We start from the raw sequence: 25,081 nt of genomic DNA on the forward strand, positions 1-25,081 counted from the left end.
GATTGTAATCAAGTTGTCTCACAAGTCCTAGAACTTGAAGGAATGAGGATGGGTTAATTAGAAACTTTAGAAGGAGCACAGCTAAGTCATTCCAGGTTCTATTACTGTAACAAACTACCTATCATAATCAGTCTATAAAGAAATTGAGATCTATTCTTATAGAGATGGCAGAGAACATCAAGAAAATCATGATGGTAGCATGTTTTAATCAAACCATTTATCTCTTGATTTGAACATGGAAGGTGGTAAGAAGGAGATGGGCTCCCAGAATCCCCTTCAAGGGCAAACTGCTGTGGCTACAGTATCCCACTAGGCTTTGCCATGGAAAACTTCCATTTGCCTTACAATTGTATGAAGCTGAAGCTAGATTCCTTTATGGGAAGGGACAGTCTAGCTCCAAATTATCACTATGGCTGAACCAGCACTTTTATTTTCAACGTTCGTCCTCTGAAATCATAATAGAAGAGGAAGAGATTTCTATCATTTGAAACTACCTAGCTTGGACTGCTCTGTCACAAAAAGGCTTTGAAACCACAGTAGTGGAGATTTTATATATAAGGGGACAGGAAGAACCGTTCCAACAGGAGCCACGAAAACTTCCTGTTGACTTCTTCCTCAAAGGCTAAGACTAGAGCAGTGACTCCCAATCGTCCTAACACTGCTACCCTTTGATACAATTCCTCATGTTGTGGTGACCCCCAACCATAAAATTATTTTGATAGCACTTCGTAACTGTAGTTTTTCAACCGTTATGAATCGTAATTTAGATATCTGTGTTTTCTGACGGTCTTAGGCAACCCCTGTGAAAGATTCCTTCACCCCTGCCAATGAGATCACAGTCTGTGTTTTGAGAACTGCTGGCCAAGGGTGTCAGCATCTCTCTTCTTATCTCAAATGCAGAATCTCAGATTCCAGCTAAGGTCTGGACAAAGGAATTTCCCTAGAGAGGACTGAAGGCCAAGCTATGTGTCTGGAGAAGGAGAGAAGCAACCTCAGCAAAGTTATCTGCGTTTTCCTCATCTTCAGGATTCAGATACTTGTCTAAACACTGCTTTAACTTGGTTATGCCACATACCACACTATAAACAAAGGGGAAATGAAATGCAAACATATTTGCTTCCCTCAGGCGTGCAAACGTGGAGTTTGGAAGGGTTGGTGATGAGTTACACTGATCTTCATCTGAAAGAATGAGAAAGTAGGTTGTACACACACACACATACACACACACACATATATATGTATATATATATATATATACACACACACATATATATATGTATATATATATACACACATATATATATGTATACACACACACATATATATATATGAGTTCTCAAGAGTCAAACCCTTCTCTCCTCCTCTTAAAAAACAAAATCATAAATAGCTATAATTGAGGGCAAGATGTGATAGAGAATTTTATTTTAATGAAAGTCAAAGTTCTCTTCTCTCCCTTCTATCTCAACGCAACTCTCACGCAGCTTTCAGTCAAGAACAGGACCACCTAGACTTTCCCCTGATAAGAAACTATAACACGAGGAGACGGTCATTCAATTCTAACATAGACCAGGAAGCCATAGTGCTTGTCTGGTACTTGGGGGTTCTCATTCAACAACTGAATATTTATGAGTTTGTCTCCAGTTGTAGCGATCTTTTCATTCTCCAGTGACTGTGTGACTGTCCTGTCCTTTTCTTAGGGTTCTAGTTACTTCCACAGGGTTTGATCTTTATTGTACTAGAGGTTTGAATGGGAAGAAAGGGGACAAAAGGGGAGGAGAGAAAAATGTATAGCTCAATAAAATCAATAAAAGACTAAAAAAAAAGGAATAAGAGGAAGTAAGTAATATGCATCTGGTTTACACTATGGTAGAAATAGAAGCCCGCCCAGAGTCAGAGCTCATTGGGGTTGCATCCCTGTAGTTATCTTCTTTGTCTACAGAAGCTCAGCTGCCTCCCCTGTGCAATTAGCTGTTTGCACCATGGCCCATCCTAAGACATCCCATCATCTAGTTTTTGGTTTTGTTTTGATTCAAGAAACTGAGTCCACTTACGATAGTCCCTTCATTAACACGTCTTCCTTTCAGCATTCTAAAATAATGTCTTTTTCTGAGAACCTTTTAATATAACACTATAAGACACTGGTCTCAGTCTTTCTTGGTACTTGACTATAAGGAAGTTTATTTTTTAACATTTTTCAAAAATTAAAACATAATTACATCATTGCTTTCCATTTCCCTTTCTTACTCCAATTCCTCCTATGTCTGCCCCCTCAAATTCGTGTGTCTCCTTCTTTAGTTGTTATTGTTAATGCTCTCTCTCTCTCTCTCTCTCTCTCTCTCTCTCTCTCTCTCATGAATATAGATATACAATCTTCTTTGTCTGTTCACTGTTGCTTGCATAAACATGGTCTCAAGGCAGACTACCTGGTATTGGATAATAAATCAGCTCATCCAAGGAGGAAGATAACTTTTCTCACAGAATCTTTTAGTTGTCTGTAGTATGTTGTTTCAGGACGAATTCTGTGAGATTTCCCCCCTTTGTGTTTTATCATGTTTATTGGTGTTGCCATTGTTATGGTTGTATTTAGGCTGAAGAATCATGGGTGAATTTTCCCTTTTATTTCTGGTAGACACAGTCCCATGGAAGATTCCCTGGGTCTCTGACTTCAACAATCTCCCTGGCCTCTCTTCTGCAACATCCTTTGAGCATTAGGAGCAGGAATTGTACTATAGATATATTCACTGGTACTGGGCTCCTTCCAATCAGTTGATCTCTACATTGTGACCAGTCCTGGTTTTCTGCATCTTTTTTTTTTCTGTTGCAAAAAGAAGCTTTTCCATTGCTACCTACACTTGTCTGTGGGTATAAATGTTTATAAAGTTAGGAATTATGCTGGTTTAGTAAAGTGGTAGTAGTAGATTTTCCTTTAAGATATATGACCTAACAAGTCCTGTGTCTTTGACTAGATTTCCAGTACTCAACATGATTTCCTTCCTATTATATGTTCCTAAGCTCCAGACAGATGCTGGTTACCGTTAAGAATGAATGCCAGCCTTGCACATTTAAGGGCGTCTTGGAATCTTGATCATTGTGGTTTGTGAGGTTCACAACTGGGTAGGACTTAGGATTGCTTCTTTCCCTTGGTAGCTTCTATAGCATTGTCTGGGACTATGAAAGTTAGTACATAGTCTAGAGGCTTTCCCGTCAGAAACAGCCCTGAGCCTCCAATCCTGTGCCTGAATACATGGATTCTTCAGCAACAGGAGTTTATTTTTAACTTCTGGGAGGCAACTAAGGCAATTTATTGTTTTGGGAGTCTCATGAATTATCCTAATCAAGTACATTAAGGAGTTTCTCATGCCTAGTACTGAGATTTTTATTAGATAGTTTATGGACCTTGAGGATAACATGGTCAGTCCAAGAACCCTAACTTTATTTAGATATCTATGCATATGCTTTTACAAATATTTATTGTAAAGAAACTAAGTCTAAATGGATTAATGACATTAATGGGAACTCTGAAATACAAACAATATTAGGCAGGACCCTGATGAGATACAGGTGTAGCAAAAGAATTTCTGAATGGGTTTTCATTTACCTGGGAATTAAGGCTGGCAATTAACAAGTGAAACCTCGTAAAAAGAAAAGGCTTCCACACAGCTACAGAAACAGTCAGTTGAGTGAAGAGGAGGCCCACGTAGCAAGAGACAAACTCTTCGCGCTGTACCTCTGACACTGGATTAACATTCAGAATATATAAAGAACTCAAAAAGCAGTAAAGAGCTAAATGACCCATCAAAATTGGGCCATGGATTTGAACAGAGAGCTCTCACGGTAAGAAATAAAACCGCTAGATGCTATAATCACATCCGTACTCTTGTGTTTCCTCTTCTACAGCCTGTCCTTGCATGGTTTCTACCAAATGAAGAAATGAATGGAAGTAGTAATATGAAGTTGGAATGGAAAGATATGGAGGAAGGATGTTTTTACACTGATTATGTCTTTCCCTCCACCCTTACTAGGTAAGTACACTCTGCTCTCTTCATAGAGTATGCCTCAGTGATCTTTGCTGAATGAACACGGGATCATGAGGCTGATCATTGGTCTGCTCACTGAGTCATTTAGACAATAGAATCATCTATCTCTGGATTTTCTGTTTGGGACTTGGAATTCAGATTCAAAGTTGGCCCTGATGGCACACACCTATAACCTCAGCATGTAGAAAGCTGAGGCAGGTGACAAGTTTGAAGCTATACTGGCCTCATAAGGATACTTCAATGCTCACAAGCATATGCAAAGCAGTACAATCCTAACAAAACTACACACACAATCACCACCACTACCACCACCACCAATCACCACTGCCACCACCGTCACCACCTCAAAAAAAAAAGACAGAAAGTAAAACAGGAGAGAAAGAGGAAAGGAGGGAGGTTGAAAGAAAAAAAGAAAGCAAGAGAAAGAGAAAGAAAGAAAAGTAAAATAGCCAAGAGTTGTTGTTTTTTTTTTTAATTATCCTTGGTGATTAAGGAAATGCAAATCAAAATAACTCTGAAAGTTCACCTTAGCACAATTAGAATGGCTAAGATCAACAAAATAACTGAGAACAAGTGCTACAGAAGATTTAAAAAGGGGAGCCCTTATTCTCTGTTTCCGGGATTGAAAACTGGTGCTCTTTGTGCTTAAAGCCAGGTTTAAATTGCTGTCTTACCATTGCTGATGATAAGACATCTACTCTGCAGCTGACAGAGACTGTTCTCCCATATTTCCCATTAGGTATTGCTGGCTCGAATATTCAAAGTCATAAATTCTCCAAGCCCAGCCGTCCACTCCGGAGGCACGCTTAATTGCCGGATTCCATAGCTGTTTCAAAATCCAACTCAAAAGGATGTTTTCAGAAAGTCAGAGGCTAACTAAAGGCTATGTCGATTTCCAGGACATCAGTAAATGCAGAAATGTCTAGACAGCAGCCTGACTGTGCTCATAGTTCTCTTAAAACTGATTTCATAAATGAGTACGGGAAACATGAGTTCTCTATGCTCATGAAACCGCATCTTTTCTTCGCTTTGCAAGCTTAACACTGAACGTAGAGACTCCTCATTGCCATTCTCAAATGAAAGTATAAAGAGTAGAGGAAGTGTTAAAAATTTGAAAATATATACTAATACTGTCAACTGCCCAGAAATTTCAGCAATAGTTCGGATTAAATATTTATAAGATATCCGTTTTGAATGCATTTTCAAAATTTTATTTTTTTCAGTATAATGGCAGTGAAAATTTTACAGAGCCTGTATTGACTTTACATATTCAAATGAGGCATTACCAATAATAAAGGAGACTAGTACAGTGCTAGAGTTTGGCATTTGACTTTGTGTCAAAAGAGTTAATTTAGCTCTATGAATTACAAAAGTTTTATATTTGGTTCCTTTGAAAGCTTTACTAAATGGTTGACCTCTATGGCTACATCAGATTTTGATAGCTTAGTTTACATCTACAGAAACCTTTAAAAATGATTCTGACTATTGCAGGCAAAATACTTTTATTGTAGGCAATTATTCAATCTGCATACTTGGCTTGATGCATAATAGGTCATGTGGAAAAGGCATTCACAAGATGCTTGAGTTTCCAACATCTAGCTTTCTTTCTTTTCTTTTTTTTTTTCTTTTAGTAATGATATTGACAGATTGGATTTTGGGGCTTTCTTTGCCAGATTATATAAACGAGACTTTTCGGGGAGTTACTTGTAGTTTCCGAGCTGAATGGCCGAGCGCACATAGACACATCTGAAGGTGGATGGCTGGATCTCCCAGTACTGGACCGGGTTGCTGAAGAGACTCACTCCGGAGTAAGAAGCCTTCTTAGTGTTGTAACCAGGTGGGCAGAAGTCATTGGAGCCCACTACAGAGATGTTGTTGTTGTGCAGATAGACAACCTGCAGCGTGAAACGGGGCAGAATGGTTAGCCTCCATACGTGTGCTGAGATTCTTCACATACATATTATTTTAATTCAGACCTTTTGATGGCATGCGTGCATCACAACTCCATGGACCAAATTTTGATTCCCGCCTTCCCTCCAGAAATTGCTTTTCCTTCCTCAGAATGTCATACTCTGTGAGCTGCACCTCAATCCTTCTAGATGCTCATGCTAGAAACACTACCAATACTTTTGCACTCAGCTCCCTCTTACACTCTCGACTCCATCATCCCATCCATCCCTCTGCAAAGTGTGTTCATAGAGCGCTCCTCCTCATGTCGACTCCCACAGCCAAGTTTAAGCCTCCAGGGCCTCTTCCTCAACTATTGAAGCAGCAGGTTGCTCCCCCTAGGTTCCTTTTTCTTTTTTCAAAAGTCCATTTAAAAAAAAAATACATCTGAGATGAACCCCAAAACAAAAGAAGAAGAACAACAACAACAATAAAAAGCTGAGAACAAAAATAAATTTAAGAGAATATCCAGGTCACAAAAACAGAAGCAGGTGAAAATTACTCCTTGCCTTTTCGTGGAGGAGAAAGAACACCAACAAAAGTTCTCACCAGGGCATGCCCATCCTACAGTCTGACACCATTCTGCTTCATTTCCTCATCACATACAACCCTTCTCTCAACATCCCAATCTATCACTCTTAATTCAGAGTTATGTCTATCTTATATTCATAGTGGTTATCACTATGCCGTGTAATTGGCTTTCTCTGTGTTTCTTTTCTAGAACAGAAGGTTAATGAGGAATGTGTCCCCTTTGTTTGTCACCACATCTCCAGTGCCTGCTATAGTCAAAAAGTACCCTGAAGGAATGGTGTTGCTTCGCATATTAGATATGCTTTTAGCATATACTGTCTTTATGGGACATTAAAACTTTAGAGCAAAAACCAAAATATTAAATCACTTAATAAAGATATATAGAAGGAGAAAATAATGTGTAATGAAATAAAAAAGGAAAATATACATATTAGAATTTAAATAAAAAACACAAATTCCTAAGTATATTTAAATATCGCATTTACAAAAGCAGGCTTAATAAGGTTTTCCTTTTATTTGTTATTTTGTTTGTTGGTCTCTGGGATGGTCTTTCTGGGTAGTTCAAGTTGTCCTCAAGCTTTCAATTCTCCTGACTCAGCATCTCCAATTCTGGGATTACAAGAGAGTACCAACATAATACTCTGCCGACATTTAGTTTACAAACTCCATTCTAAGACTATTAAATTTCAACTCACCAAAATGTTTTATAAAATACTTTTTTGTTGTTATGCTTAATAGAATGGCAATTTGTTCATAAATTTTCTTTGTGTTGCTAGACTCAAGGTTTATTTAAAAACTAAACAGACATCAACCAGACATGATGGAGCATTCCTATAGCCCTAACACTTGGGAGACGGGGCAAGAGGCTCATGAGTTTGAGTTTGGTCTAAGGCTATATAGTGAAATAATGCAAAATAAATTTGGGGTTAAGGCAACGGAAATAAGATCTTCAAGTGATGTTTTGCTATCTGTTACCAACAAGGAAACCCATGTCTGTGTAGTGTTTAAAACACCCCTATGAATATAATTGTTTAAAGGGACAATGACATATAGCATTAGAAATCAGAAAGGAGTATTGTTAAAAAGCAGTGCAATAGTTTTGATCATTCCTTCAGGATTTTTTACATTTTGAAAATGTTGTATTGTTATTACTGTCCTCGATTCTAGCAGAACTTGTCAAGAAAAGTGAGTAATGCTTAGTGATAATTGATGGCTCATGTTGAAAGTGAGAGAATATGCCAAGGAATATGGCAAGCAATAAACTGTGAACAAGAAGTGGATGCCACATCCTACCAGGTAGGTATTTTCTAATATCAAGGCCAGATTGAAAACTTAAAAGAAAATTATAGTCTAATAAGCACAGATTTTTAAATATTAAGTGGAATATTAAGAAGCTGTATTTTGCAATATACAGAAAGAATGTATACTATTTCCAAGAATGATTTGTCTCAAGAATTTAAAACTGATTTAACATCTTATAATGAATTAATTTAATACACTATACGGACAATGAAATGCAAAACATCATCTCAAAAAAGCACAGAGGGGTTGGAGAGATGGCTCAGAGGTTAAGAGCATTGCCTGCTCTTCCAAAGGTCCTGAGTTCAATTCCCAGCAACCACATGGTGGCTCACAACCATCTGTAATGGGGTCTGGTGCCCTCTTCTGGCCTGCGGTCATACACACAGACAGAATATTGTATACATAATAAATAAATATTTTTTTAAAAAAGCACAGAGAATAATGCCAAGAAAGACAGTGTTCAAAAGTGCAGCCAAGCTAGATACAGAGGGGCGTTTCATCACTTGATAGAGAGCATTTGCAAATCAGCTGCAGCTAGTGTCTTCCTTAGTGGTAAATGTGAACAGCTGGCCCCTTTTAAGACAAGAAAGTTACCTCCCTCTGTAGAACTGTGCTGTAGTGGTCAGATGACTATGTAGGTCTGTGCTGTAGTGCTGGGGTGATGACTATATAGGTCTGTACTATAGTGCTGTAAGTACTAAAAATTATAAAGAAAAAGCTGAGAATGCTACTTTCCAATGATAGGTTACTGCAGAATTATTTCCTTCAGTTCAACAGACTTCAAAGTGTCATGTTTAATTATCTATCCCTGCAATTCACAAAACAAGAGGGCCTCAAGCTCAGAGCAGAAACATATGAAGCAACATTATAGAAGGTGGCATCAAAATGGACAAATGTTTCCTAACAAAATGCGTTTCATTCCTTAATGTTCCTGGTGAAAGAATTCCACGATCTCAATAGTGTGTGCTGATTTGATGAGAAAAACAGAAATAAAGAAGGTGAAAGTAGGGTCAAAAAAAAAAAAAAAGCACTAAGCACAATGAAAACCTTACCAGCAAGAAGTATATAGCTAGTTTTATCTAGTCTAAGATATATATATCTACCACCCTACTGAAAGCAATACTCAAGAAAGCATGTCAGGCTTCATGTTCACATTTATGTCAAGCACTTACTAAACCCACTTAATGTTGAATTCGCTGTCAGTTGGACTTGTACTTGCCTCGGCTACACAACAACCAGGAGATGAGACATTTCATAACACTTCTGATCACAGAAAAGTTCAGTCTACCCTGAGTCACCAGCAAAATTCACAGATTTTGTTATTGTACCTATAAAATGTCTCAAAATATTGTTTCTGAGACACAGCAATTGAACTGTGTTTAACAACTATTTAAATGAAAAAGGGTTAAAAACAATCTGAGTGTGGTGGCACACCCCTTTAATCCCAACATTCAAGAGGTTGTGTTTGAGGATTAGCCTGGTCTACACAGTGAGTTCTGAGATAGCTAGAGCTACATAGTGAGATCCTGTCTCAAACAAACAACCCAAATAAGTAAATAAATAACAACCGCACCAAAAAGCACTGAAGAAATAGAAAAATAATTGTATACGTAAAACAAATTTTGAAAGTACTGTTTTTTGAGTAGCTTGAATAAACATGTTTGTCTTAGTTTTTCAAAGTAGCAATTTAAGTCTGTTATTAGCTATGATTATTTTTGCTACTACTTAGTATGCATGCTTTTCATTTTTAGATTCACAGACACAGAGGCTATCACCCACTGGACTACTGGCTCCTGTATTCCTATCTTTGCTAAGCTATGCAATTTGATAATTTGCATCCATTTAACTCAATGCATGACTTTTGTCAGCTGTGACTCTATAGCTAAAATTAGTCTGTTCTCTCGCTCATTATGCCCTCACTGCCTTATACAACAGGTAATGTTGCACTGAGCTAGGATTATAAGCCAGCCTAGCTCATAAGAAATATTTCTTTAGCACTGAGTTTTTAGTACAGTCGAGGTGTGGTTATTTTAAAAATTAATAAGTCGAGCATGTTTTCTATGCAGTAAGACTGTATATGCTAAATATTAAACATTCCTTTCTATGTAGTGACTTTGTATATGCCCAAATCACACCATCATCCCAGTAATGTGGGGTGGGGGAATGGGCCTTTGGAAAGTGGCCAGGCTCAAATGGGATGACTGTCTTTACAAAAAGACACCCTTTCTGTCATGTGAGGCTAAGAGCTGACATCAGGGGTTCAATATTCGGTTGAGGCCCTCACTGCAACCTCGCTCTGTGAGTGTGGGGTTTTGTTCTAGTGGAGGGCTATGACGCTGAAAACTATTCCCAAAAAGAGTTCACTTCCTCCCAGCATAACACTAGGAGATTGCACTCCAGGCGGTCCTCACAAGTAGGACGGGCTCTGCTTTACCTGGATGTACTTGTGCTCTGCCAGCCCACCAGGCACTCTGATGAGCTTGTTGTTGTCCAAGTGGAGTTCCCTCAGATGAGGAGTGTTGGCCAGAGAGCCATTGTCCACGGCAGAGATGCTGTTGAAACTCAACCCCAGCCTGCAGAAGGGAGCAGAAATTGAGAAATTGGTGTGCATAGCGGTTAAAAGTCCCTTTCTTACACTGTAGGAAATTGAGCAATTTAATGATACATTCCTTGCGTTGGCATGGACTTTTCCTCTTGAGTGTTTTCTTCCAAACTTTCTGAGTCTAGACCAAAACTATGTTCTTTGTTTGTATGTGTGTGCACGTGTGCAGATGTTTGCGAAGTTGAGAGAGCATGTGTGTGTGCGCGTAATTGTGCGTGTGTGTGTGTGTGTGTGTGTGTGTGTGTGGCGCAAGGGTTCAGAGACCAAATATTGACACAGGTTTGCCTCCTTAATTTACCAAATAAGTTTTTGAAACAGTCTTTTACTGAACCTGGGGCCCACCAAAGTGTCAAAAGTAGCCAGTCAGCAAGCTCCAGGGATCCTTTTGTGTCTTTCTTCCAGGGTATGTGACACCATGCCCAGGGGTTTAAAGTAGGGAGTCTGGGCTCAGGTATTCCTGATTGCACAGCAATGATGTCACCAACAGAACCATCTCCATCACCCCCAAAAGCCCACTCTTAACATCTGAGCTCAGGATGACCTTTATGAAGACTCCTGGATGGAAACCTCTAGCAAATATTCTTCTGTAGCATAATGAGATCATCTTAGGAAGTGTAAAATCAGTGTTCCTCTCGGATACCTCTCCTTTGGAATAGCAACTGTCTTGTAGCAAATCTAGTTCTAACATAGAATCAGTGTAGACTCTGACATAGTCCACAAATAATCATGAATTGATTTCTCCATTTAATAAACACATTCATTTGGGAAAGAGCAAAAAGAAAGAGTGGGAGACTTTTAGCACTTTGGAAATGAAGCAGCTGTTCATTTATCATATACATTTAGTCATGGAAAATTAAAGATAAAACATTCTAAAATGTCACTAAGCCTACTTTCCATAGCAATAAATAGAATTAGTGTGCTATAGTAGATTAAAAAAAAGAGTTCTCCAGTAACCCTTTACCTGCACACTGGACCAGTTTGGTATGTGCTTCACTTCCCCCTACTCAGACACCTGACTCATTTCTCTGTTTTATAAGTTTCATTTGGTTGAGGTCTTGGTTCATAGTTCTTAAATTAAAGGCATAACAAATGAGGTTTCTATGATATTAATGGGATTCCAAGCCAGAAGAATTTGCTTTAGAGGCATGACTAATCTGTTAAACATTCTAGGGATAAAACCACCCAAAGCAGAGAGATGTTAATCCATAGGGCAGATACCAGGATGAGGCCGCAGCATAACAGAAGAGAGCTAACAGCTGCAAGGAATGAGGGGAATGTTTATCAAGAATCTTGGCATGCAAAGGGCTGGTCTGGATGCTGCAGAATGATTTTCCTAGCCTTCACGTAGGCTCAAGTCTTGAGCCCACTAGAACCCAGATGCTGGTCTTACATAAATAAAGCTTTCCAAGTATGGTCCTGGATGTATTATGAAATAAAGGTTAAATTACGCAGATTTGGAAGCATGAATAGCATCGCTGATTATCTTAACTACTGGTTACTAACTTGTCATCTTGGCTGAAAATGTTTAGATTTTACCTTCATTTTACATGCCCATTTAATATTTATGACATTTTGTTTTTGACTGGTAGAGGACTGGCATTAATAAAATACTGTTTGACCTTGAAAAATACATGCATATATACATACATACATACATACATACATACATACATACATACATACGGGTTTGAAACCAAATTAGAAAGTAACACCTAGCGATGTACAAAGAAAAAATACAGTTAAACAAGGCTACAAAAAAAAAGAAATTTTTCTTTGTGAGTCTGCAGTAAATGTACAATGACATTTTCTTTTAAGTTCTTGAGAAACTAAGGGTTAGAAGATTCCTTTGCAGTTATTCTGAAAGTAATAGTTCTATGTCCATAGAGGTGCCATTTGAATACATTCTCAAATATGGATTGAATTGTTACAGATTTCTTAACTTTCTCCTTGGTGACACTAAATTAGAACATATTAAATGGGCATTGAAATCGTGTTTTAGTTGAACACCTGTACAATTTGTCTATAAACAACAAAATATATACAAAATATTTTATCAATCTGGCTGTCTATAGTAATTATAATAGTTCATTGACTTTTATCAAGAATTTGTCAGGTAAGATGGACTGTTACTTTGAAAACATATTAACTTGAGATAGTTTAAAAAATAAGTAGAACAGACAGGTGGTGGTGGCGCACGCCTTTAATCCCAGAACACGGGAGGCAGAGGCAGGCGGATCTCTCTGTGTTTGAGGCCAGCCTGGTCTACAAGAGCTAGTTCCAGGACAGGAACCAAAGCTACAGAGAAACCCTGTCTCTAAAAGCCAAAATGAAGAAAAAGTAAGTATGACATTGTGTTTCTAAAGATGAATAATCCACCCCTCATCGTTTTGATAGAAAACAATAAATTATCTTACTTAGCCAAATTAGTCAGTCCTTTCAGGCTGGATGCATCAACTTTGGTGATTTTGTTTCCATCCAGATGTAATTCAGTGAGAGAAGGAGGGAGACCTGGGACATGAAAAAAGATGCGAAATTAGCCAAAAAAAACATTATTAATACAAATTTTCAGTGTGGACACATGCTGTCAATTTGTTAAAGCCATTTCAAATAATTATGGCTTTCATTTTTTTTCTTATTTAATAATAATGCACACTTTCAAGTGATGTGAAACTTTACTGCTTTTATCTCATAGGGAATTATCAGCTTAAAATTATGAGCCTTTTACCTCCTGTGATAGATTTTCGTGCTGGCACCCATAGAATGAAAGTCAAATACATTGTTCTTTCCACCTGTGTCAGTGGGCTTCTACTGTTGCTGTTTTATAAACACTTCATAATGCAAAGACAAAACGAGGAGATGATCAATGGAACTGCAACGCAAGGATCATGTATCCATGTATCATCTAAGTCTGTATCAAAATGCAAGCGGATATTTCATTTACAGGTATTCTTCATAACTTTTGCAAGTGTATTCTGCTGATGTTGGCTGTTAGAATTGACTTCTCTGTGAGAGCATTTGTTGCCTCTCCACCATGGCTGTACAGCAATAGCTTATAATATAAATTGTTTTCAATTTTCCTAATGCTACAACCCCTTGCATTCACCCAACCATAACATTATTTTCATTACTGCTTCATAAATGTAATTTTGCTACTGTTATGAATTGTTGTGTAAATATCTTTGTTTCCAATGGTTTTAGGTGACCCCTGAGAAGAGGGTGTCATGACCCACAGGTTGAGAATCTCTGACTTACATGGCTGTGTTAAATTTAGGCTTTTTTATTGTAAGAGGTGTGTAAAAAACCCTATAATCAAGCAACCTGACATGCGCGGAGCACCTGGTTAAATAATGTAAGACCCAGTGTGTAAAGGCACGCTAAACTCTCAATGATACTTCTTGAATAGCTATGATTTCCAAATATTTAGTAACATAAATAGTAAGCAATATTAGAATTTATTTTCATTTCTTCATGTCTTCGATGTGTTTATGTAGGACTAGGTATAATATATTGTTGGGACTAATGAGTCCTGGCCTTCAGCTGCTCTTCCCCCCTAGAACCTTCTAATTGAAGTTACTAGAAGCTGTGCCTACCTTAGAGGATCAGAGGACGGATGGGATTTTCACCTGTGGCCATTGACTGCAGTGTATTTAAGCCTCCATGGTGCTATTAAAGAAGGGCTTTGGTATCAGTGTTAAAAGGTATGCGTGTCGGTCTGTCTCTGCACCTGTGTATTCTCAACCTCCAGCCCCTTGCCTGAAGCTCGCGAACTGGGGTCTAGCTCATAGAGCGCAGACCGGGGCCATGGTGAGCGGCAATATAAGGCCATTAATAATGTAGTATCCCACTGTAAAGAATAGGAGCAGCTACAAAGAAAACAGTGAAGAGATGCATGTTGACCTAGTTTCTGGTTGGAGCAAATTTTAGGGTTTGTTTTTGTCTATAAAAACTAATAATCAGGAAACAGCAGATTTCATAGCTATGAAATTTGCATTGCAACCACCAAATTAAGTTAGTGATTTTATTTACTGCAAAAATTCTTCTATGTTGGTTTTAAAGTTATTACGTTTCTTCATAGATGAATGTTTAGAGTAGCAAATAACAATGAAAATATGAATAAATAAATAAATGACATATAGATAGGTAGATTAGATAGAAAGATAGATGGATGGATGGATGGATGGATGGATGGATGGATGGATTGATGGATGGATGGATAAGACTTCCCATATCTTTGTCATGTACAAAAAATTGACCATGTTACTTTCTCAACTACATTGACTTTTTCAATGTGCAAAATGATGAAAATCAATTCCTGTTCTTAGTAAAGAAACAGAGACTCAAAGTTATAAATTTGCAAATTTTAAAAAGGAAGTGTACCATGCTCCCATCTGGACAACGGAATTTGAAATAACATTCTCTAAGCCAGAGGAAATTAAATAATAATTGAATTTTTTCATGAATAAATATTAGGAAATCACAACTACTCTTGTAATAAAATGTTTTAACCACTGACTTCTTCCAGACATAAACAAATAAAAATTTAAAAGTCTTCCTGGAAGTGCAACAAGGGTGTATTTCATCAAGAAAATCTGAGATGCCTCCTTCCTTCTGTAACTCAATGAGTTTTGTTGCTGGTTTGGTTTTTTATTTTTTTATTTTTATTTTTTTTGCCATCAGAGCACCAATAAACAGTTCCACTATTCCTGCTTATTGGCTGCTAAATGCCTCTCTTTTCAAGAGCACAGTTTCTCAAGTTAGGGCCAGGAAGAAGTTTGACTATGAAGGAAAAAGTTGCATTATTGAAGAGAAATGAATTAAAGATGATCTTTATCATCTTTCCCGAACATGGTGACATTTGTCAAAAGAATCTGTTCCCTTGTGACATGCTTTTTTGTTTTCTCTACCTTTTTATTTTAGAGACAAAATAAATGAACATCAGTTTGGTATAGGTTCTTTACCTATCCAATATGAGCCTTAATTTTATCTGGTAAATATCACAGCCACACTAGACAGACGCTGAAACCTTACTAGTAGGTCACAGCCAGTTAGTGATACACCAACAATTAAGAGAAATGGGTTAATTTAAGTAAGATGTAAGAGCTAGCTAGGAATACACCTAAGTTATTGGCCAAACGGTGTTGTAATTAATATAGTTTCTATGTGGTTATTCAGGTATGGGCCTCCAGGAAATGTAAGTGCAGCCTCTGCTTACAAACATGGAACTGTGTATGTACGTACATATGTATGTATGCATGTATGTATGTATGTATGTATGTATGTATGTATGTATGTATGTACCTATCTATCTAATAGGTATTTCCCAGGGCACCAAACCACCCTCTGTATAAAAAGCCTGGAGTAACCAGGGATTATAAGAAAGCTTTCTATGATGTCAAAATAATCAGTGTTTCCTGTAGATGAGAATTTGCACCCAGTATCCAGTTACAGAGAAAGGCGCTTTGTTAAAGAGGACAGGGGTGAGGGATAGTAGCAAAAATGGAGGGACTTTTGTGAGACTGAACTTTGAGGTAGGAGGAAAGTGAAACACAAGGCACTTATTGCAGGTGTTTTGCTGCTTTTGCTGGCTCACCAGGACAGGACTCTATGTGGCAATGGAAGCAGCATTGATGACAATGATCAACTTTCTGGCTCTGGTTGATGGAAGAAACAGTTTCTTTTACTACCAGTATGTCTCCACTGTACACTGTGTAAGCTTAAAACTTTAATACATTTTTCAAACAATAATAGAAGGCAATATTAGTTCTCCACTTACCTATGTTCATACCATCTACTTAATTTTGAGACCTTAACTCTAAGAATTTGAGTGCCCTTGAACCCATTAATGACAACTCGAGTCTAAGCAAAGACTCTGAAGTCATATGCTGTGTGATAACCAACATTACATCATCAGCTGGATCTCCTTATTAAGATACTGATGAATGGGAGGTTTTGTAGTGAAAAGAGTTCTCTGTAGGATGGGAAAATCAAAGAAGAATTTGTCTCGGTTTCAGAGATGCAGCCAGATATGAGTACATTTTTCCCTTAGCTTTTTTAAACAAAATTTTACTACTGCACTCTCATTAACTGCATGTTTTCTTTAGGAATCATGACAGCAGAACCCAAACTTAGAGTGTCCTAAGTTAAATCTTAGAAGGGATGTATAGGAAGTCTCTCAGTCTGCAGGACAAGAGCATCAATGACACCCAAGCAGAACCCCTTCCAAGTACTGAGAGTTCACTGAAGCCAGGCTTTCCACACGCCCACAATCATTTTTTTTAATGTCAAATCTATCAGAGCTTTGTTTCTCAAAATATTTGGGAGCATTTCCTGTCACCTTGAGGAATAGCAGTGATGTTGGTGTCTGCGATGCGGATGTATGAGAGCCTCTTCATCCCCTGGAAGGCTCCGTTTTCAATTCCAGCATTTTTCAGAGGGTTGGTACCCAGTTCTACAAAGATAAAAAAAAAAGTGCAAGGCTCTTAGAGGACATTTCAGGATGTCTGTATCTGCTTCAGTGAAAATTCTAGAAAAAAAATATTAGGTTTAAGTAACTTCTAGACTGAGAAAAAATGGAAAAACTAATAAGAAAGACTATATTCTTCAGAGAAACATCAAAATGAAATGAAACTTTGTCCTACTAAAACTGGTGTGATGGTCCCAATACTCAGGGACCTCAGGCAGCAAGATCAGTTGCTATTCAAGGGCAGATTGTCTTATACAAAGAAACCTTGTATGAATGTACGAATGAATCAGTCAATCAAACAATTAAAACAATTATTAATGAAAAATAATAGCCATGGCATTATTAATAATTTCTCCAGAAAGGCTAAGCAGGGGTTAACAAGTCATACTTTATGTTATAAATTTCCTAAATGTTGTTAAGGAATTTAAATCTATCATTTTGCAAGCCAACTTTAAAATCACACTTAATAATTACACACCCACCAAAACCTTATAAAACATTATTTTTTTTTAGAAAGGAAATAATCTACAGATGGTGAGAAAGCAAACTCTGCTATGGAAAGTTTTCCCCGAATCTCTCTGATTAAGCACTGTCTGTCCTTCATCCTGCTCATGAGAACAGATTCTCTTCCCATTCTCACATCACCGAAGTCCAGGGAGAATATTCCCTTTCTCCTGCAGCTGCAACTGCTATTCACACAGCCTGCAAACTCACGGGTTCTGTCCCATCCCTTTCTTGCAGCTAAGGATTACTCGAAATCCCTTTATGACCGCCCCCCCCCCCAAAGATAGATGGATGGATGGATGGATCATCCCTTTCTTGCAGCTAAGGATTACTCGAAATCCCTTTATGACCGCCCCCCCCCCCCCCCCGGGCCTGGTCCTTGAGCTACGATCAGATCTGTACCTATGACGATCATCTGGTTCAGTCCGTTGAAGACGGTTTTCCTCACTTTGCTGATCTCATTCTCATGGGCACGAAGCTCCTGGAGGCTTTTGGGCATTTTTTCGGGCAGCTCCTTCAGTTGGTTCTTAGACAGATAAAGCCTCTCCAATTTCACTAGGGGTGTAAACGCCCCAGAACTGATCTTGCTGATCTTATTATTGACAAGAATCAAGGTCTGCAGAAATTGAACAAGACAATGCCTGAAATTCAAATGTGCTCTCTCTTATACATGTAACATGTATTCATTCTTTTCATGAAACTAGCAGAGAAATTTGGAAAATGGCAAGAAATCAGGAGAAATGTGGAAATGTTCTCCTTGCATGTGGATATGTCTGTGTACATACAAGTTTTTTTTTAATAAATTATAGTGTTATTTCATTTGTATTTTAATAAACGAAGCTTGCCTGAGGATCAGAAAAGTAAAACAGACACACTGGCCAGTCTTATAGTCCAGGCGGCAATAATAATACACACCTTTAATCCCAGTAGACACACTAGCTTGGCAGAGAAACCAGGCAGTAGTGGTGCTTTTGTTTAATCCCAGAACTAGGGAGGATTATAAAACGGGAAGGGGACTGCTCTCATTCTGAGATTCCTGGAGGCTGAATCACTATTTTCAGACAGAGCTCAAGGCAAGAGCCAGTGGCTGACTGCTTTGCTTTGGAGATCTTCAGGTTAAACCCCAATTTTTCTCTGAGTTTTTGTTAGCCATGCTTCCATAAATGGTGTTAAAGAAATCATTGAATAACACCAGATTCCTAGAAACCATCAATGCCACAGATCTCACCCCGCATCAGCCTTTCTGCCTAAGGCCCAGCCTCACTGCTTGTCACGAGGTGGCCTTAGGTTAGACTGTCACCAGAACTGAGAATCCAAATGTAGCTGAAGTCGGTGACTCCAGAGAGAGGAGAATCTACTGTCGCCCCTACAGAAGGAGACTTCAGGGAGGCATGCTTAGTTCTCCTCTGTCTGGGGTTTGCTTCTTTCCTGCCATGCCCTGTGTAGAAGAGGCTTGTCAGATCTAGAAGGAAGCTTGGCTTGACTTTAGTGACAAGCATCATAAAGGAGCAAGCCTGTGATACCACTTGTAAGGCAGGATTGTCAGTCTGGAAGCTGTGCTGAGCAAGTTTGGAGTACCTACCTGTTGTGCTATTTGGGGCATCTGCCATGGGACAGAAAAGGGTTGGGGCCCTTTTGAAACATTAGAGTTCTATGGAGCTATTTCAAATAGAGACAATGGGTTTGTGGTACGTAATGGTTTACATAATGATGGAATGGAACTATTGAGGCTTTACTAGTTTGGTAACCCCTATCAAGAATTTAAGCTGACCTGTGTTTCATAAACTCGAGATGCTTTCTAAGACAATTATCGGGCAATAACAGTCTACCAATTGTGCTCCTGAGGAGAAAACTTGGTCATTTGAGTTTTGCTTTTCTGTTTTAAATTTATTGTGCAACAGTAAACGTAATAGGCATGCTTTCAAAAATAGATGCAGACATATGTATAAATGTGTTTAGGGTCATCTTGGACTGCATAAGAGCAATCATTTCTGTGTATTTTTTAAAATCTAAAATCCAAGGTTTCAGATAACATTTCCCAACAAAATACTTTTATTAATTTTTGATTATTTGGAAATTTTTCACCATCCACCTTAATCCCACTTGCTTACCAGTCCTCCCAAGTCTACCCCTCTACCTTGGTAACCTTCCCAAACGCCAAAAAACGAAAAGAGGAAAAATGTCCAATTTGGACTATGTAAGGAAAAAGAAACTGTACTTAAACTATTCTAGACAGACTTATTTAAATTAATTGTCATGTTAATTTTAAGCTTTTCTTTAAAATGACTTGAGTTCGGTATTTCAAATGTTCATTATCAAAACTCTGGTGGAGAAAAAATATCTGATTACAAAACTTAGAAAAGATAATGTAAAGATAGCTAAGTATATATTTTTATTATGTGCTCATAAAAATCTGAGCTGCTTTTGCTAGACAAACTTAAAGTATAAAAATATAAAAGATTAATTTCAAAATTAACTTGTATACGAAACAATGAAGTCAATTTACAGTAATTCCATAGCCAACAGCTTCATCAATGAAAAGAAACCCAAAGCATTTTCACTAAAGTCAGGAAATAGGACAAGGAAGTTCACCTCTTCATACCTACTGTAGATAGAACTTAAAGTCTTAGCTAAAGTAGTAAGATAACTGAAGATCAATGCAGCTCAAATAGGAAGGGAAGTATCTTTGTCTGCAGATGACAAGGTTTTATGCATAAAAGATAATAAAGACCCCACCAAGAAACTTCTACAGCCAATAACTCTTTCAGCAAAGTAGCAGAATATTAAATTAACACACAAAATGAGGAGCCTCCTTAAATAGAAATACCAAACCTACTGAGAGAGAAATCAGGGAAAGAAAACTTTTCATAATAGCTCTAAAAATATTTTTGGAATAATGAAGCTGGAGGTTTTTCTCCCACCTGCCAATTCCTAAATAACCATTCTAAGGCCATCTTTCTCTCTGTGTTCAATTTAGCATTCCCGCCTAGCTAAACAATGAACTAAAAAGCTGAACCTAAAGAAAGCAAATAACCCAATTAAAAATGGGCTTCAGAGTTCGGCCTCTTCCAACACATGGTGGTGCCTGTCTTTAATCCCCACTCGAAGGAGGCAGAGGCAGAGGCAGGAAAATCTCTGATTTTTAGGTGAGCCTGGTCTAGAGAGAGAATTCCAGGACTGCCAGGTCTACAGGAAGAGACATTGTCTCAAGAAACAAATGAACAACAACAACAAAAAAAAAAAAATGTGTCAGAGAACTAAACAGAGAGTTCTCAAAGGGTTAAACACAAATGACTGAGAAACACTTAAGGAAACATTCAATGTTCTTAGCCATCAGTGAGATGAAAGTGAAAACCAGAGATTTCATCTTATCTCTATCAGGATGGCCAAGATCAATAAAATACATGGCAGCTGGGTAGGATTTAGGGAAAGGAAAACATTTATTAAATGATGGCACAAACTGCTAAAGCCACTGTGGAAATCATCACAATGGTTCCTTCTAATGCTGACAATAGAGATCACCTATACTGCTTTTTGGCACATACCCCAAACTCTACATCTTACTGCAGAGATATTTGCTCATCTGAGTTCATCTCTGCTCTATAATAGCTAGTGGGAAATTGGAAAAAGCCAAGCTACCAATCACCTAATGAACCAATAATGAAAATATGGTACATATATACAATAGACTATTATTCTGTTGTTTAGAAGAATTAAATTGTTTGCAGGGTGTGAAAACAATCATCCTCTCTGAGGTAACACAGACCCCCAAGGACATATGTTGCTTGTTTTTTCATATATATGGATATTAGCTTATGTTTTAGATAAGTATGTTTCAATTAAAATAAAAACAGAGTAACCTTTGGGTATCTTAAGGGACAAGAGGGAATCTTTCAGTAAAAGAAAATAGAATATAGGATTTTAAGAAAGAAAGTACAAACTAGAATAAGAAGTTTAAGTAGGGAGGGAGATGAGAGAGAAGGGCAAAGGAGAGAGAGGATATCGGCAAGGATAAATAATACTAAATACTTTTTGAACAGCCATCTGGAAACCTACTACAGGAGAAGCTTCCTAAAATATATACACTTACGAAAGAAATTTCAATGGAATCGCCATACAATAGGGGAGGCAATGCCCCAATAAGATATCTTACGCTACCAAGTAAAACCCTCTGTGTCATGGATAGGTTACATTTTGTTGACTCTTCTGTTAAAGGGGTCTCAAAGATGCCTGCCCCCATGCCCTCTTCAAAAAAAATCAAAGGATATTGTGAATATCACCCTCCACAATGGTAAAGCCCTATTCCTGAGACACTACTTATGTCATCAAACAAGGAGAAATTGAATTGGTACCCAACTAAAAACTGCACCCCTGCTGATAAGAATTCATGGCACTGGGAGGTATTATTGGAAAAGAAATACAATAATCAATATCACCAGCCACAAGCCCTGTGACCTACAAAAGAACCTACCTATAAGATGTATTAGTGCAAGTGCAATAGTCACGTGTATGTTATGAGAATAACCAATTACTTTTTAATTGTATTTGAGACACACTCAATAAGATGGAACCCACACATAAAACAATTACCTACTATTATAATCCTACTAAAATATACTAGCAATAAAATAACTCCTAATGACATATTGCTGTACCTGTAGACTTAACTTAAATCAGAGAGACTGCTTTTTGTAGTAGATGGTAATTAAGAGAGACCCACAAGTGGACAATGTACAGAGAGTGAGAGATTTTAGAGTATTCAGCCCTAATGGGGATGTCATTATCATCCACACTCCTCCCCCAACTCAGGGATCTATGTGGAAGAGGAAGAAAGATTGTAAGAGCCAGAGGTGGTGGATGACTTCAAGGAAGCAGCATATTCCAGACACAACGGGACTTTCTCACAAATGAATTCACAAACACTGAGGCACAACTCATGATATCTACACAGTTTCAAGCCAGACAAAATCCCAGAGCTGAGCAGAAGTAGTGAAGATAAAAACCCACCCCCTAACTAAGAAGCTTTTTGTGGGTGAGACCTGCTGGGAAAGTGAAAATCAGTTTTGTTCAATGGAGGGTCACTGGATTATCAATCGCACTCAGACCACACCCCATGCCCAAGAGTAGGTGGACACCACAATATGGACTTCCTATCTTTTGTCATAGTTTGATACTTTTGTCATATTATTGTTGCTGTATTTTCTGTTTATGTACTTCTATTCGTCATTGTTTGTTTATTTGTTTGATTTTTGAGAGAGAGAGGATGGAAGAGAGAAAGAGAGAGAGAGAACATGAAGTTAGGTAGGAGAGAAATGTGAGGATCTAGGAGGCGTTTTTAAAAGGTAAAGAACATAATCAAGGGGCTGGAGAGATGGCTCAGTGGTTAAGAGCATTGCCTGCTCTTCCAAAGGTCCTGAGTTCAATTCCAGCAACCACATGGTGGCTCACAACCATCTGTAATGAGGTCTGGTGCCCTCTTCTGGCCTGCAGACATACACACAGACAGAATATTGTATACATAATAAATAAATAAATATTTTTTTTAAAAAAGAACATAATCAAAATATAATTTATAATTTTTAAAATAGAAGATTTTTTTGAAAGAAAAGGAATCAGTGATGGCTTGATTTAGAAGAACAGAATAAGGCAAATTTCAGCATTTATATGCCCTCGGGATTGCAGAACTTTAATTTAAGATGAAACAGAAATCCTTAAATGCCAGCCAGAGAGGACTGTAATAAAATCTTAACATTGTTACATGTATGAAATATCTGTTTTACTCTGCTGAATGTTGAAATATAACTGTACCACTGTATGTCTTTTGCTCAAAAGATGTTCATGTAGGGTTCCACTGTCTCAGGTACTGCTCTGAAATTCTAATTGGGGTCACTCATACATTCATAAGCAATACCTAGTGCCCATGTTGGTACAGAATGCTCCTTACCTCTGTAGTCAAGAACTGGCTCTTAGGTGCTGTGTGACTGTGAAAAACTACCAGCATCTCTCTACCTGTTTTCTTATCCATAGAGAAATGGCATTAATGAGAGACTAGCCAGGAGGATTAAAATAAGGCCTCCTAAACTGGAAAACTACGACCACAGTACCTCAAGCACTAAACAGATATTTGTTAGTTTTCAGTGGCTAACAGATTTTGTTGATTTTTACTTTAAAACCCACTCCTTACTATGTTTATCAACCCGTAGTTTCAGACCGGCATATTAAATATAGCACTATTATTATATAAAAGTTATGTATACGTATACATCTAAACATATATATGGTATATAAAACTACTCAAGCAATAACCCATAGAATTGTAAATGAAGATAACTACTGAAGAATAAAGGACTTTTGTTTGTCCCCTTAAACTTTTTCTATTTTCATCCTTACTAAACTTTTGTTTCTTTCTTTCCTTCCTTGTCATTCTGGTCCAGTTTTCCCAACCAAAATTATAATGTCTGTTTGCATAATAACAAGGAAGGAAGAAATGGAGAATAAAAGGCTGAGAGAAAAAGAGCTGCTTGGCGTTCCCTGCGTGATCACAGGCTCTAATGAACTCTCCTCTTCTTCCGATGGACTCTTTGAAGTAGAAGCAAAGACTTGCCAAGATCACGGCTGTTTCACAAACTTCCCAAAAAGAAGCTTTTGAAAGGAAGTAACCTATAGCAGCGTTGGAGAAAGTCTTGCTGAAATCAAGGCTTGCAGAAACCGGATCTCTCTTTACAAAGAACTTTCCAAAATTACTCAGCTTATACTTTTCTGTCTAGGAAGTTGTAGCTATCCTAAGGGAAGTTTCCCTCCTTAGAAAAGTAGATTTGTAATACAATTTGTGAGAGAAAATTCATATTTAAAATTGTTTCAGTTCATTGAAATGATACTGGCTCTTTATCTTCACTTTAATGGGATTCTTTGAGTAATGACTTGGACCATTACAAACAGATGCTGCTTGGTTTTCATTCAACTCTGGCAGAGGCTTGGAGAGAAAGTGGTGAGCTGGGGAGAGGTGCTCATCCTTATCCCAGCAGGGAGGAGCTGCAGGGCTCCTGGCTCTTGCTCAGGTTCTTTCCCCAAGCATGAAGGCTGTAACTTTCATTCAGGCAGCATTCCTTTTTATTGTCAATTGTTCATTTTCTACTAACTTTACTGTTCTCTTATACAATAAGCCCTTATTTCATTTTGCCTTTCTACACTTCGTTAATCCTTTAAAGCGATTTTGTCACATTTTTCTCAAAACTGTCTGCTAGTTGGATATATGATGGAATCTGATTTTTCTCTCAGCACTCACCACTTATATGTGTATGCTGGGACACATTGACAGACATCTTTTTCACATATTTTCTGTATTTGATAGAGGAGTTTTTGAAAGAATGTTGCATCCTAAAATCCTTTTTATAATTCTTTCAATTTACACATTCGTTAGCAACATCAATATAGAACCTATAATTTGAGACAACTATTTGAATTCTTTTACAAATATAGTATAGTGTCTCATTAATATTCATGGATATAGTCATCTTGGGTGTCAAGTAATTCACTACTAAATCTTTTCTTGACTATATTAACTCTAAAATGTTTCAGACCACCTATTCTACTTTGCATATCATTGTTGATTTTGTATCTGTAATTTCTATTCTAATATGTAACAGCTAGATGGTGTATTTTATCATATATCTATTGCTTATCTTATTGTACATT

General features: G+C 37.8%; 1 protein-coding gene across 4 annotated transcripts in view; it reads right to left on the reverse strand.

Annotated features, from left to right (window-relative positions):
* Positions 1–5,234: 5,234 nt before the first annotated feature.
* The window catches only part of Dcn (decorin), a 32,916-nt gene continuing 13,069 nt past the window's right edge, over positions 5,235–25,081 (reverse strand). For all 4 annotated transcript variants that reach the window (XM_005358132.2, XM_005358131.3, XM_013350393.1 and 1 more), the window contains exons 4-8: positions 17,789–18,002; positions 16,754–16,867; positions 12,834–12,927; positions 10,252–10,390; positions 5,235–5,932 (exon numbers count right to left, since the gene is read on the reverse strand). In XM_005358132.2, coding sequence (XP_005358189.1) covers positions 5,738–5,932; positions 10,252–10,390; positions 12,834–12,927; positions 16,754–16,867; positions 17,789–18,002 — 756 coding nt within the window. In that variant the 3' untranslated portion in view covers positions 5,235–5,737. The remainder of the gene's footprint in view (positions 5,933–10,251; positions 10,391–12,833; positions 12,928–16,753; positions 16,868–17,788; positions 18,003–25,081) is intronic.

Source organism: Microtus ochrogaster, chromosome 24 (genome assembly GCF_000317375.1).
Source record: "Microtus ochrogaster isolate Prairie Vole_2 chromosome 24, MicOch1.0, whole genome shotgun sequence".
NCBI lineage: Eukaryota > Metazoa > Chordata > Mammalia > Rodentia > Cricetidae > Microtus > Microtus ochrogaster.